Source organism: Gossypium hirsutum, chromosome D07 (assembly GCF_007990345.1).
Source record: "Gossypium hirsutum isolate 1008001.06 chromosome D07, Gossypium_hirsutum_v2.1, whole genome shotgun sequence".
NCBI classification, from domain to species: Eukaryota; Viridiplantae; Streptophyta; class Magnoliopsida; order Malvales; family Malvaceae; genus Gossypium; species Gossypium hirsutum.
The window spans coordinates 54,908,213-54,922,414 of record NC_053443.1 but is presented as its reverse complement, the minus strand read 5'-3'; the positions used below and the strand labels follow the sequence as shown (position 1 = coordinate 54,922,414).

The 14,202-nt window shown below is 36.5% G+C and overlaps 1 protein-coding gene across 4 annotated transcripts; it reads right to left on the bottom strand.

The window, feature by feature from the left end:
- Positions 1 to 4,616: 4,616 nt before the first annotated feature.
- On the bottom strand, positions 4,617 to 13,622 carry LOC107925908 (pre-mRNA-processing factor 39). 4 transcript variants are annotated; one of them, XM_016856657.2, is made up of 14 exons: positions 13,483 to 13,622; positions 12,727 to 13,179; positions 12,034 to 12,143; positions 11,471 to 11,700; positions 10,699 to 10,866; positions 9,699 to 10,065; positions 9,079 to 9,222; positions 7,970 to 8,122; positions 7,765 to 7,881; positions 7,094 to 7,174; positions 6,839 to 6,976; positions 6,183 to 6,491; positions 5,791 to 5,904; positions 4,617 to 5,060 (listed from the first exon to the last, which is right to left on the bottom strand). In XM_016856657.2, exons 2-14 carry the CDS (start codon positions 13,136 to 13,138, stop codon positions 4,968 to 4,970), a joined length of 2,436 nt encoding a protein of 811 aa, XP_016712146.2. In that variant the 5' UTR covers positions 13,139 to 13,179; positions 13,483 to 13,622; the 3' UTR covers positions 4,617 to 4,967. The 4 variants fall into 4 exon arrangements, with proteins under 4 accessions (XP_016712146.2, XP_016712148.2, XP_016712147.2 ...); XM_016856659.2 differs by having other exon boundaries at positions 6,839 to 6,934; XM_016856658.2 differs by having other exon boundaries at positions 12,727 to 13,164; positions 13,483 to 13,619.
- Between the last annotated feature and the right edge of the window lie 580 nt (positions 13,623 to 14,202).

The window sequence follows — 14,202 nt, the reverse complement described above, 5'->3', positions numbered from 1 at the left end:
TGCCAATCTGGTCCCCCATGTCATTCGCGTGTGGCACTTTCATCCTTAATTTTGTTTTTAATCCCATTTGCTACCCGCTAACTCAATTTTAATTACAATGTGACCTTTCTTTTTTACTCAATTTATTACCCTTTTGTATTATTATTTTATTATTACTATTTTTTGTTTTATTCCCGTTATTAATGTGTACATTAAGTTTCATTTGTCTTCTTACATATGTATATTACTTTATAATATATATATCTATACATATATTGGTTTTTTAAACATGCACATTTTATATATAATTTTATTTTTTATCCTTTCATATTTTTTACAAAACATATATTTTGTGAATTTCATTTTCAAAAATGTTTTTTTCGTAAAATACATGCATGCGCATTTGTTTTATAAAATATATACATGAATATATTTATACATATGTTTTTCCTTATATCCTTATTTTATTTACTTTTTTTATATACTTTATATTATATATGCACTTATACGTTTTATTCTGTAAATATATATATATGCATTTTTTTATATACTTTTATTTTATTTTTAATACATGTTTTTGTTTGTTTTATTGGGTATATTTCATTCCTTCCATTTGCATGAATACTCGTATATGTGTTAGATATATGTGTACATATGTTTGCAACTTTATTGTTATATTGTATTTGTATATATATATTTGCAAATATTTATTCGTGTATGTTGAAAATTAAAGGATCGGTATCATATTGAATATTAGCTCTTTAACATACCCTTTTGAAAATATATTTTGGTTTTAACCCTTCATCAAAGTTATTTTCTTGATTTAAAGGTTTTTTTTTAATAAAAGCATTTTTGGAAGTTTGGGATTTTCGAGGGAAATTGAGCCCTAACATATTGGGTTCTGATTTTCTTTGTCAATCCTAAATGACCGAGAATATTTTTATTCAAAATGCATAAAAATCATTTTTGGGAACTTAACTTGTGGTGCCCTAACGTATTGGGTGTGGCATGTTACTTTCTCGAAATGAAGATTTTCGTATAAAATAAAAGTGATACTCAAGTTTGGGGAATTATGAGGAATTGTACCCTAACGTATTGGGACTCGATTTCTTTACATGACTTGAACAATTGGTTATCCTTTTGCAAATTTCATCATTCAAGCTTATTTTAAAATCTTTTTAACTTTCGACACAAAAACATCAAATAATCAATTTGGTACCGATTTTGGGCGTTACGAGGGTGCTAACCCTTCCTCGTGCGTAACAGACTTCCGAACTCGTTTTCTCAAAATTCGTAGACCAATATAATTTTTAAGGTGGGCCGATCACACCTTAATAAAGGATCGGTGGCGACTCCAGTTTTATTTTTTAAAACAAAGTCGACAACTAAATTTTTTGTTTTAAAAAAAACGGTTTCGACAACGATCACCACAAAATCGACCTTCGACTATTAGGTACGGATTGACCTAGATACTGGTCCAAGTACACGGAAATGTGGGAAAATCGGCATGAATATCTACCTACTCGAGAACAAATCATCGTTCCGGAGTTAGCGTGCGTTCCAGAATACATGCCATGGTTTAAGATCCATGGCAAGCCGTATTTACTTACGCCAGAGGAGAGGCAGCGGCAAATACGTGTCGGAAGGGAAAGGCACGGGCCTCTAAATCCAAGACGACAAGACTACGAAGGCAGCCCCTCAACGAGGCCCAGACAGTCACCCAGCTCATCATCAGCGGCCATGCAATCACCGTCCCGAACGAGAGCACCGACGCAGTCACCTGACGCAGCAATTCAACAGATGATACTCACGCAACCGCCTTTCCCTATGATGCCAGGTGTGTTTCTTAGCCCTTATATGTACCCTAACCCTTACATGTATCATTTTCCGAATCCTATGGCAGGTTGGAGCCAAATGCCCGATTCAACTCCATTTCCTGTTATGCCGAGCGGACCGCCGATATCTAGGCCAGCGACGCAAGAGGGATCGCAAGGGGGGCCGTCGGGGAGCTCTCCTTTTTACCAATCGCCACCAACGTATGGCTTTCAAACACCGTCGACGTTCATGATGCAAACACATCCACATACACTATTCTTTGAAGGTGGATCATCATCCCAAGTCCAACAACCAGATGCCGAACCGGAAGAACCACAATCACCATCGGAGGAAGAACAACCGCCGCCAGAAGCTAGAGGAAGGAGGAATCCAGCGCGTAACCGTCGACGGCCGCCATGTGGAACCGAATCCCCCGGGCATAGACATTGATTGCCGTATTTAAATTTATTATTTGATGTAATACGCATAGAAATTTTTTCGAGTTATTTTGATATTATTTGATATAATAAAATAGAAGTTTATTTGATATAATAGGCATAGAAATTTTTTCGAGTTATTTTGATATTATTTGATATAATAAAATAGAAGTTTTATTTGATGTAATAAAAATCCTAATTTAATTAAAAACCCTAACCCTAACCTAATTTAATTAAAAACCCTAAACCCTAACCTAATTTAATTAAAAACCCTAACCCTAACCTAATTTAATTAAAAACCCTAACCATTTTCCTTAACGAGGCGACGATTTTCCATGAACATGTGCCGTCTTGCACCGCACACTTCGCCTCAAACTTATCAGATTTTGATTTAACGACGTGGTAATTAACGCCGTTTTTGATGCTATGTTGTTTCAAAGCACCAATAAAACTATCCTTGTTGGTAAACTGATTACCAACTTCAAGTTCACCGAAATCTACCCCCGAACTTGTATGATCGCGCAACCGGTGTGGTAGATCTGGAAACTCTAACGCATCATCTGCTGACAGATCGACATTATGCATGTGGGCTAGAGCTGAGTATGCTCTGAATCGTGGATTTTCTTCATCATCTGAACTCCTTTCAGCATCTTCACCTTCTGTTGGAATAGGCTCCGGTTCAGAAAATAATCCCACTTCTGCACCATCCGGCCCGGGCTCTCGAGGTGGATCCACATCAGAGTCATCTTCTAACCCACAATCATCTGCAGCGTACGACGTCCCCTCACCGGTTAACGTCGTAGGTAGTACGTCATCCCTTCTTCTGGGCATTTGATAATGTCCCCAATTGGATGTAGATTGCCATCCACTAGAACTTGATGCAGTTCCCCAGTACGTATTTCCAGCATCAAACGTCGAGCCACCGACGTACATGTCCCATCCACCGACAGAGTGTCTTGCAAGGAATGTGCATTCGACACCGCTACCGAACATGGGCTATTCCGTATTTTGTAACCCGCTAACCGAGTGTTGGCCAGGGGTCGTGTATACATCTCATACACCGGACGGAAGTACATCAGTTGGCGACGTAAATTGTACATATAACTCAATATAAGATGCTCCACTAGCAAGATGAGTCTGCACCATTGCCTCCAAGCTACGAGCACCTTTTGTGTCGAACGAGTCATATGTCACCGGATCAATACAAGAACAAAATTGATACGTGATTGACAGAACTTTCATTGGCGTCGTTCCGAAGATTTACGCCTAATTCTTTTACGAAGTTCTGTCAAATCTATGTTCTGGTTAAATGACAGTCGCACCATATTCTCCGACAAAAAAATAACACCATTCTCGGTGTGGCAAACCTCACCATCGTAGTAAATAACAACACTAATACGTTCACTCATTTTGAAACTCTAACTTTCTTAGCCTCTCTAAATTGTTTCTGCTATGACTTATGCATGCTAAGAACATTTTCTGCCTAATTTATAGACTCAACCCAAACTTGCTACTGTAGCAAAATCGCGTCCACGAGGATGCGATTTCACAATTTCTTTTCAAATAGCATCCTGGTAGAAGCGATTTTATACTATTTGCTTAGAAACGTCAAAAAAATTTATTTCTTACATGACCAACTGTAGCAAAATCGCGTCCACGAGGGCACGATTTCACAATTTCTTCTCAAATAGCATCCTGGTAGAAGCGATTTTATACTATTTGCTCAGAAACGTCAAAAAAAATTATTTCTTACATGACCTACTGTAGCAAAATCGCGTCCACGAGGACGCGATTTCACAATTTCTTCTCAAATAGCATCCTGGTAGAAGCGATTTTATACTATTTGATCAGAAACGTCAACTCGAAATAATTTATTCCGAGACCTAAAAACCCTAAACAGCCTGAACCCTAAATTCTAAAAGCCAAAAAAACCAAACGTGAAAAAACGTCAAAATCGCGTCCCCCGAGACGCGCTACGTGTCAAGACATAGTGTCCACGTCAGCGCGACCTGCTGACGTGGAAGGAAATCGCGTCCTTGACGTGGACGCGATGTCCTGACACGTACCCTGATATCACGCTGACGTGGACGCGATTTCACGAAAAATGAACCATTCCGGTAAATAATAAAAAAATCAGCCCATTTCGGTAAATTTTAAAAAAAAATAACTTATTTTGATAAATTGCCCAGATGTTGGCTTGCACTAAAATTGGTTTTTCGAAAATTTATTTTACTGGGCTCAATTGGATGATATTTTCTATTTAAGACTCAATTTATTATTGACTTATTTTACACGGAAGCTTTTGATATAAAGCCTTATTATTCAGTTTTCTTGCATTTTTGCAGTTTCTTACAGAAAAATAAATGGAGCTTTGGAACAAAAACATGAAGACAACAGAGTTGGTTACTGTATTGAAGCAGTTTTGCCTCTTGGTCAGTCGGATTAGAGAAACTCAACTACACATCACATAAATCACTAGCATCTGTAGTTCTGTACAAGTTTCCACAAAAATATCTAAATTCTGAAGAAAAACATAAAAAGACACCACCATTAAAGCAAATTACTTCACTGAACATCTACCCTTAGTAGTCCCCTCCCCGACACCACCTCCACGGCCAAAATCCGGAATATGCCCACCTCGACAAACTGCTAAAATAAGTGTGCAGTACATATGAACTACAAGACAATGTATCAGAGAGCATAGGAAATGGATAATCGTGTTACCGACATGACATCTCAATAGTAAGAACCGTAGTAAGTCTGAGGAACAGTTGCAGCAGGTTGCTGAACTGGGGTTAGTGTCGTGGTGGCAGTTGGCTGAGGAAAGCTCTACAGAGAATCATGGCTAAGCGTTAGAGCTCCAAAGAAGAACAAAAACTGAAACTTGAATGGTGATTATGAAGAAAAAAAGGAAATTTATACCAACATTCCAAGAAAATTTGCTTCAAAACTTAGGTGCATGCTGCAGTGCATGTTACCACCCTCAACTAATTAAGTACGTCCAATGACAGACTTTATTATTACAAACGTCCACAGAATATGGCACTGCAAGTGCCATGAATCTTTCAAAAGCTTATAATTATTATCAAGAGGAGCCACATTTAAAATCCTTCAATCAAAAATGAGTAGAAAGAAAATTACAAAGATGAGAAATTGAGGAGTAGAAAAATAGAAAGAAAACATATTTTTCCTTTCCATTCATTGCTTCACAAAATTGAAAAATGAGAAGAAAGAAATGAAACTTTGGAAAAATGCATGATTTTTAATTCTCTCATTTTCTCTCCTTTTATCATTCCAATTTGAAACGATTTGCTTTTATGCATTAAGATGAAAAATAGTCATCTCTCTTGTTTTCTTTCCTACCAAGCGAACTCAAGATTTATTTTCTTTTCACTTGCCCACTCACTCCTTCCATCCTTCTGTTTTTCCACTCAACCAAACACACCCTTAATGAAATTGGTCTTGGTGCATCAATGTGATAGTTGTCTCATTAGTTTTTGAAATTGCAGTTTGCCAAATAACCATAAAATAAATCAGAAGCAATTATCCAACTTTATACCTGAACAGGGTATGTAGCTAGATAAGCACCATAACCGGCAATTTGTGGAACTGATGTGGGTACTTGTTGAGTAGCATAATTGCTACCATAACTACTACAAGCACCATACGCTCCCTACAAGTAGAATAAAAATTATGGAACTGTCAAAAAAACATGACAAGGACTGCATGAAGCATAATATTACATGCTAGCATTTCAGCTAGTTTTCCCTTCAAAATATGCGCCAAATCCAACATGGAATAGAATAAAATAAGAATACTAACATAAAAAAAGCCATAGAACTGATATGGACATCCATGAGATCAAAACATACCCATAGGCTAAAATAAGTCATGAAAATAAGACAAGTATGTCCCTATATACAATTAAAAGTATCAAAAAGTTCAACCAACCTGTTGACCGTAGCCAGGGGTCCACGGTTGTGCCTGTGCCGGTGGCTGTGTAGTGGGTGGCCAAGTTTGAGGTTGCACACCATAACCAGCTTGCCACTGGTTTTGTGCATTTGGATAGATACCAAGCAAAGACTGGCCAGGTGAAGGGGCACCTGAGTAGAATTTTGCCAGCTTTGTCTTATCTGAAGATGAAAAATCTTCAGCTCGACGTTTTCTTAATTCAGAAATGGGCCTACGGGGTAGAAAGAGCTTAGCATGCCGATCTTCAGCCCTTTTAATAGACTGCACGTCTCCAAAAAGACCCAAGAACTGCAAAATTATTTTCTACAATGAGCTACACGTAAAAGTTTTCATACAAAATTAAAACCCGTATTTTCGAAGTAAAACACCAAACTAAACAATCAGAACGCTGAATGCCAAACTTCAAACAGCATTTACAATCTTAAAATAAAGTCCTCAAAACAAACTCAAAAGATTTCAAACTGCAGATAAATTTTGATAGAAACACCTTCAAGCAAACTCAAGACAGTCTAGAAAAAAAGGAGGTCAAACTTATGGTTATAAGCAATTTCTGTTTTCCATGCAAACTCAAACCTCCACTCATGTCCAATATGTCTTGGCCAAATACAAGCAACTCTTTTTACACAAATTATTACCTCCAAAAATATGCTAGATAGATCTTCCTTGTCTGCAGTACTGCCATCCAAACTCGGGGCCAAGAACTTGTCAACCAATGATTCTAAGTAATCAATCTGTCTTAGAGGTGGCAAAATTGTTTCAAAATGTATTAAGGCCTATATATAAAACAAAAATAAAATCAGAAATCCCATTACAGAAGAGACTGTTCAAAAGATGTAATGGAACAGTGTCTACATGTGCGTATGCGAGTGTCTGAAAGAGAGAGAGAGAACCTCAAGGAATGGTTTAGATAGTTGGACATGGTCAAGTGCCCTAGTCAGAATTTCCCTAGCCTTCTCTGCATTTCCAGAAACCTACAAAGAAAATCAAGGGAACAAGAAAATAAAGGGCCATCAGCGAATGAATTTAGTGATGACAATAAACACTTGGAACTAATGGTAATCAGACAAAATGATGAACAAACAACAAAAACCTTGTTTCAATTCTGTCATAAAAATTCCCAATAACCATAACCATGGACCTAAGAACAGAGAAAAACTTCCTTAACTACAGTAGGGTGTACCAGGGGTGTGCTTTATTTTATTCTTTAAAGAACTTAAGACACAAGTTCAGCCTCTGACAAGGAATCTAGGACAAAGTAAGAAAAATAGTCAGAGATAGGTATTTAGAGAAGCCATACGAAACAAGAGAAAACACAAATGCCTACATGGCAAAGGATAAAGAGAAATGCTGGGATATGGCATAATGCTTATTTAAGCTGAGATTAATGGTATTTGAAACTAGAAAATAACTAGTATAATATTAACGAAGTACATATTTGGACATAGGTGGAGACAAAAAATCATGGATAATATTAATATTGACCCCTGAAATCAAAGAAAATTCCCATTTTCATTCACATGAATCACACATTAAAAGAACAAAACAAATTAGGCCCACCTACCAAGAATGAAAATCTAGAGTACTGTGCATACAACATTGGTAACGTTTGAGAATGCTCTTTTCCTTTTTCAATAGCAATGGCTTGCTCATATAAAGAGAAGGCATCATCAAGTTTCCCCTGCACAATCAAGATAAACAACCCATTTGAAACAGGTAACCAGATTTACCACAACTGAGACCAGATAGGCAGGCTAGCATGATCTCACCAGACGGCTTTCCATATTTGCATGCTTAATAATTGCCTCAAGAAAACCAGGTGAAATTTCACTGTGAACAAGTTGATATGCAGCTCGAGCACCAGGTATGTCCCCATGCTGTTCCTTGAATCGAGCATCAAAAAGATGGATCTCCGGTTGCCTCTGTCAAATATTGGTAACAAAGAAAAAAACTAGTAGATTCAAACACTGTAAAATATTGCAACAACATTAAGTCTACACAAGAACACCCACCAACTATACTTCTTTAGCATATCAATGCTAAAAGTTTAAACAAGTATAATAGAGTGAAGACCATACCGGCTATGCATAATAAGAAAACTAACTCACAAGCCAAAGAGTTTCCTTAAACTGAGAAAAGAAAACAAACATCAAAGGAAAGACAAAGTGTTGATTCTTTAATCAACCCAGTCAGGGCATGGAAATAGGAGGTGAATGAATGTGTGCGAAGGCAAATTTCTAGCAAACAGCTTTCTCATGACAACTGGTTACAAAATTTCCTTAAGTGGAGCATCTTTAATCAAGTTATGCAATGATTTTCTATCCGTTAATAACAAGAAAATTTATCCCACCCACAGCTAGTGGAATTTTTAGACTCCATAAGCATTGTTTGCAGGGTGGCACATACCTCTTAGGGTCCAATAAAGAAAATAATAATAATTAAAAAACATAAGTGGAACATGTGACAACCTCTTAACCCACTTGTGAAGTTAAAAAGTTTCCACTTCCAGGTGCATCAAAGAAGAACTCTAATAACAATATGTTAGAAGTTACAGCTGAAATGGACTGAAAACCATACTGCTCCCTCTATTCCACTAGTCGCCTAAGTTTTTTAGGTCAAATTTTGTCGGCTTTGAATTCATTTATTTGGAAGTTGTTAGTGCTTAAAATATACAAAAACAAACCCAAAAAGGCTTTAAAAGATTTGATTCTGAACATTTTATTTTTCAAAATTTTTAATTTAAAATATTTAAATGACAACAGATGTCAAAGTTGAGAGGGTTTAACACTGGCATCAAAACCAAAAACAGATCATGTGAAAGGGAGATAAAATTCATCCCAAAAGTATTTTTCATCCTTCCCAAATTGTCACTTCATACCTTGACAAAGACTCGCGTAGCACGCACAAGTGCATTATCAGCAAGATCCATTCTTCCGCTGGCTTCCATACATAAAACATATCGTATCCAGTATTCAGGATAATTGGCACAGGCTATTAGGCACCTTTCATATAATTTGACCACCTAATTCACAAATGAAATGCAAAAAGTGAGAAGACATTCCAGTGCAACATTACACACAGGATGATATAAAGCACAATGAGAAATTCATAAAAGTACTCCAGAGTTGGAACAGAGAGGCCCCACAAATAAGATGGGACCCTCCTAGATGAAAGATAAATGATTAGGAAGACAAGAACAGACCTGCAGGCATAACATTGGAACTTTAAAAAGTATAAAATGAATTCACTATTCAACATATTACAAACCTAAGATGTCCACTGACAAATAAGGGTTTGATGCACTTAGCCTCAAAGAAACCAAATCGAGGTCCATGCTTTAGTCTCAGTAAGTTCCCGTTTAAAAAAGTTGCTTCGCCCAACGGTTTAGCCAACAAAGCAAATGATGCAGCAGATGTTACTTAACTGTAAGTCAATATATAACAAACAGGACAACTAGACACTACAAACCATAGCTAAAACCGAAAAAACCTCAAATACCTTATTGACGTCACCCTCTCTTTCTATGAAGTCCAGGTAGTTATGCCAATTTTCAAGCTCAGAAACATTAAGGGGACGCACATGAAAGTAAGGCCTCCTGATAGCTGTTTCAAAACCAAGAATCTTAGAGTCGAACTCTTTAGCCTTCTTATACAGCTCTTCTCTAATAGCAACACACTTCTCCAACTCAACTGCTTCTGTTGAGCCAGCACTTACAGGCTTAGGAGTTTGTTCTGCAGCATCAGGACGAACCTCTCCTTCAAGTACTTCCCCATCAGCCTCTGAAGCTATACCTGATACATATGCAGCAGCTTCCTCGGCAGTTGTTAATTCCGACAAAGGTCTACTTCCTGCTAGCTCTTTAAAACTGTAATACCATTAGCATCAGCGTATGATCAAGTTAGAAGAATAATAAGCAAAAGAGCACAATGCATTCTGTACATCATTCTCCACAGAATCACTTTTTTATATGTAATGTGCAATGCGTTGCATTTTGAATCATCCGATGAGAGGTAGAAAGAACATAATCCTCCCTCCTTTCCCGAGATTCAAATCTGAGTTGAAGGTACAATTTCAAGTTCTAACCTTCACAATTTATCCTTCAGGACTACCTATACATTCTTTGGAATATCACAGAACAACTTAAGAAAATTCAAAATTCATTTAGTAAATAGAGAATATTTCTCCGCGGTCTCCATCCAATTCTGGAAGGAAAAGGAATTTATCTTCATATGTAAAGGCAAAAATGCTTTAATAGATCAAAATACAAATTTCAGCAGTAATTTACAAAAAGCAAAGAGTTAAATGATCATACTTCTAAATGAAACCAAAAAGCATGAATTAATGTTACTTTTAGCTATTTCCTTATTTCTCCTGCATAGTCAAGTTCAAGAAGCAAAGATAGCATCATGTTTGGCCAATCTCCCTAGGAAATATCAGACAACTGTGGTGACCTTATGTACATAAACAATTAGATATGAAGAGGCAAAAAAAAGCTTACCTGTTGAAATACCTATCTAGCTGATGATTGGGGTTCTCTAATATTCGTGTATATATAACAGCAAGGCGACTCCATTCCTGGTGCATGTATTCGTATTCAATGTACTTATCCCAAAGAGGGAAGGAAAGATAATCAGTTCCAACATACGCTAATCCTCGTTCAAAAAGCCTGAAACGCAAAGCAAAAGAATCATTATTATAAATAATAAGAAAAAAATTCCAGGCAATGCAAACTTTCCACAAACAGAAGGCAGTGGGAACAATGTTGAAGCAGAAGGAAGAATTCACTCTAGACACATCCAAAACGCTGCATTTACCTTACTGACAGAAATCAAACTATATCTGAAATGGAGCAGTGATAGAGGCGATCTAGCCCTTATCTGGATGAGATCTTCCCAGCAGCATTTTGCATATTGATGCACCTCAAAGTGTCAAGGTTAAAATAATAATTCATTGATAACTACAGGACTATGGTGCAGGCTTCAAAGAGGAGGGGGTGAGTACAGGCTCAGGAACTTAGTCAATATCCTAAAACAGTTTCAACTGCTACACATACAGTAGCCTCAAAATCAAGAATGGGGATAAAAAAGCATTCTAAAGTTCATTCCCATCAAACCTTTCCGCCATAAATGCGTGGAATTGCTGTTGCAGGCATACCGAAATAATGTTAGAAAGCAACAAAAATCACCAGATCCTCACAACTAAGAAAAACAAACAATCATGATCACCTAATGCAGACCAGGAACAACAGTGGGTAGACTAACACTTATTACCTGCGGATAGTTTCCGGATCTCCATATGTTTCTATAGCAAAAGAACAATATAGCACCCAGATGTCCACAGAATAAGTCACTCCTTGAACTGCTCTTTCATAAACCTCCACAACTTTGTCCATGGAGCCTATGCGTGCTTCGTGATCCGCATACTTTTTCCAGTAACCATAACACAAAGGAAACTCAGCCAAGAAAGCATCATAAACTTTTCGAATCTTCAATATATTGTCCTGCATACGAGTAGATGAAAACATCAATTGGCAGACAAGATACCAAACTTATATAAATAAAGAGAATGGAGAACTTATGAACTAGGAACTTAAATAACCACAGAAACCACCAACTTTGGGGATTATTAGAAGCAAAAAGGAAGAAGGGTAGAAAATAAACAAATAACTGTATGATATGTTGTACTCTGGGCCCCAATCCACTAAAGAAAGTTTTTAACATTATTGCATACAACTTTCATGACTTTTCTCAAAGGTAATAAGGTGGCTATCCAGTCCCCTACTCCCCAAAGTTATTCATTAGGTATGGTCCAGAACATATTCAAACCCACATACCTCTGCAACCTTCTCTGTCTCCTCAATCAATGCAGTCCAAGCATTAAAATCCAAAGAATTAGCTCTCACTATACTCCACAAACGATCCTCTTCACCAGACATGGCTGGCACTTTAAGATGAAAATGAAAAAACACAAATGAGTTTCACATTCTCTAAATTCAAATGCTGAAAATACAAATAATGAAAAGGAGATGCATAACATTGAATAAAGCAAAAGGATGCTTATAGTCAATATTAAAAGTAGATGTCCAAAGAACTACCACATGCATATGTTGATTGGGAAAACAGCTTCATGGCTGATTGCCAGCATATAAAGTCTGTTTTGGTGCTCAATTATTAGAGCTTTTAGCCATTCTGGAATATCTCAGGAGGTTGGTTTCAGATACCAAAAAAAATCCTATATAAAAATCATTTGAGAGGCCCACTCTTTCTTTTTTCCTTCTTTAGAGATGATATGAACATAGATTAAGAAGATAAGAAAGTTTTATTCAGTTTAGAATTATCCAGGTGGCTAAAGTTTATTCCTAACAAGTATTCTTTGAAGTTATCATTTAGCAAGAGAGTTCACATTAAATTATTGAGCAGGTTTGCAAATCATATCCCATAAAACAACCTTCAACACAAATAGAAATCAAGAAGAGGTGCCTCATGCATGATAGACACTTGTAAAAACATTCCAGAGAAAAACATACCAGAACCCACAAACTCTGGTGCGTTAGAAGCTCTGCCAACATTATCTAAAACATTCCCATTCTCAACCGTTGTAGTATTTCGAGCTTCATTTACAATATTGCCATTTAATGAAATACTATAACCAGCAGTTTTAGTTGCATCTACTGCTGTGTTTCCAGCATTGATAGCATTCCCATCGGTTGATCCACCAGTTGGCTTACTTTCATTCGTTATGCTGATTTGACCCTCTTGACCAGCTGAATTCAGGTAAACACCAGAAGCAGCATAAGTTCCATCTACTGGTGCAATAGAAGCATTTGGATCTCCAGTAGCCTCAGGGGGACAAGCACCAGAACCAGTAGAATTATAGACTGCTGATGTATAATCCATACTTGCAGATGAGTCAGTAACTACTGCTTCACTATCTCCCATCCCGGCGTGGGAACTTCAACCTTAAACTAAGAGTATACAAACTGAAATGAAAACCAAGCGAATAATTTACGGTCATTGTTTCATTTTACAAGAAAACAATATCCTACCAAAATTCAATAACATTGTTCTACATTAAAATTATAATAGATGGACACAAAAAATGACAATTTCACATAGACCCTCTTTTTCATTCCCGAGATTCCTAATTTTTTGTTTTCTTTATATACGTTAAAATCGAAAAGCGGGAAAAAGAACTTATCCGACATAAATGATTATGGCAAAACCAAAACCCTAAATTGGATCAAATGAACCAGAGAACACAAAGGAAACAGCTGGAGACGTACCTGGAGCAGAGATGAGGACGTCGGAGAGTTGTGGAATTGATAAGGCTTTTAGAGAGTTGTTAAGAGCAGCTGAAACCTTTCGCGGGTCGCCGGTGGCGGTTTTTACTCTTTGAGAGAGCAGATAAATCTGGGCCGTAAATTTTTTGAATGATGGTTTTAATCTGAGCTGTTGGGCTTTGAAGTCCATTGGGTTCATAGTTGCCAGATCCTGAGAAATGGGAATTTAGGAAAGTATGCAACTATTATGTAAATATACAACTTAATTTCGCTTCCCCTAACCGAAATTATACAACTTAATTCTATTCTCTTTAAAAAATACTTCTGATTTCACTCTTGAGCTTGAGTTTGGTATCAAACAAGCTTAATCGAGCCCTAATTTAGGGCGAGTTTAGCAATACTTTTGAAATGTACGGTGGAAAAGTGCTTTTGAAAAATTTGAGTGTTTGATATTGCTGTCAAAAAGTGCTTTTCAGAAATAAAATGTCCATTTTAGACATGATATTATAAAGTAACAAATATGTATTTAAATAATATTCAAATTAGTTAATATTATGATATTTTAGAAAAAATATAAAAAATAATTTATTATAACTTATTGTTAATATTTTAATACATAATATTAATTTTAAATATTTCTAAGTAATTAATATTATTTATTTATTAAATTTAATTAGAATATATAAACTATATTTAAATATTTAAATATAATAATTAAATATT

What these genes read in the sequence shown, in the direction of transcription:
- LOC107925908 (XM_016856657.2), bottom strand. Translation starts at nt 13,138, where the DNA reads ATGGGAGATAGTGAAGCAGTAGTTACTGACTCATCTGCAAGTATGGAT. An exon ending in CAAATATGGAAAGCCGTCTG is followed by an intron (nt 7,882 to 7,969) that starts GTGAGATCATGC and finishes TTGATTGTGCAG; the next exon opens with GGGAAACTTGATGATGCCTT. An exon ending in TATCTAAACCATTCCTTGAG is followed by an intron (nt 6,977 to 7,093) that starts GTTCTCTCTCTC and finishes TTTTATATATAG; the next exon opens with GCCTTAATACATTTTGAAAC.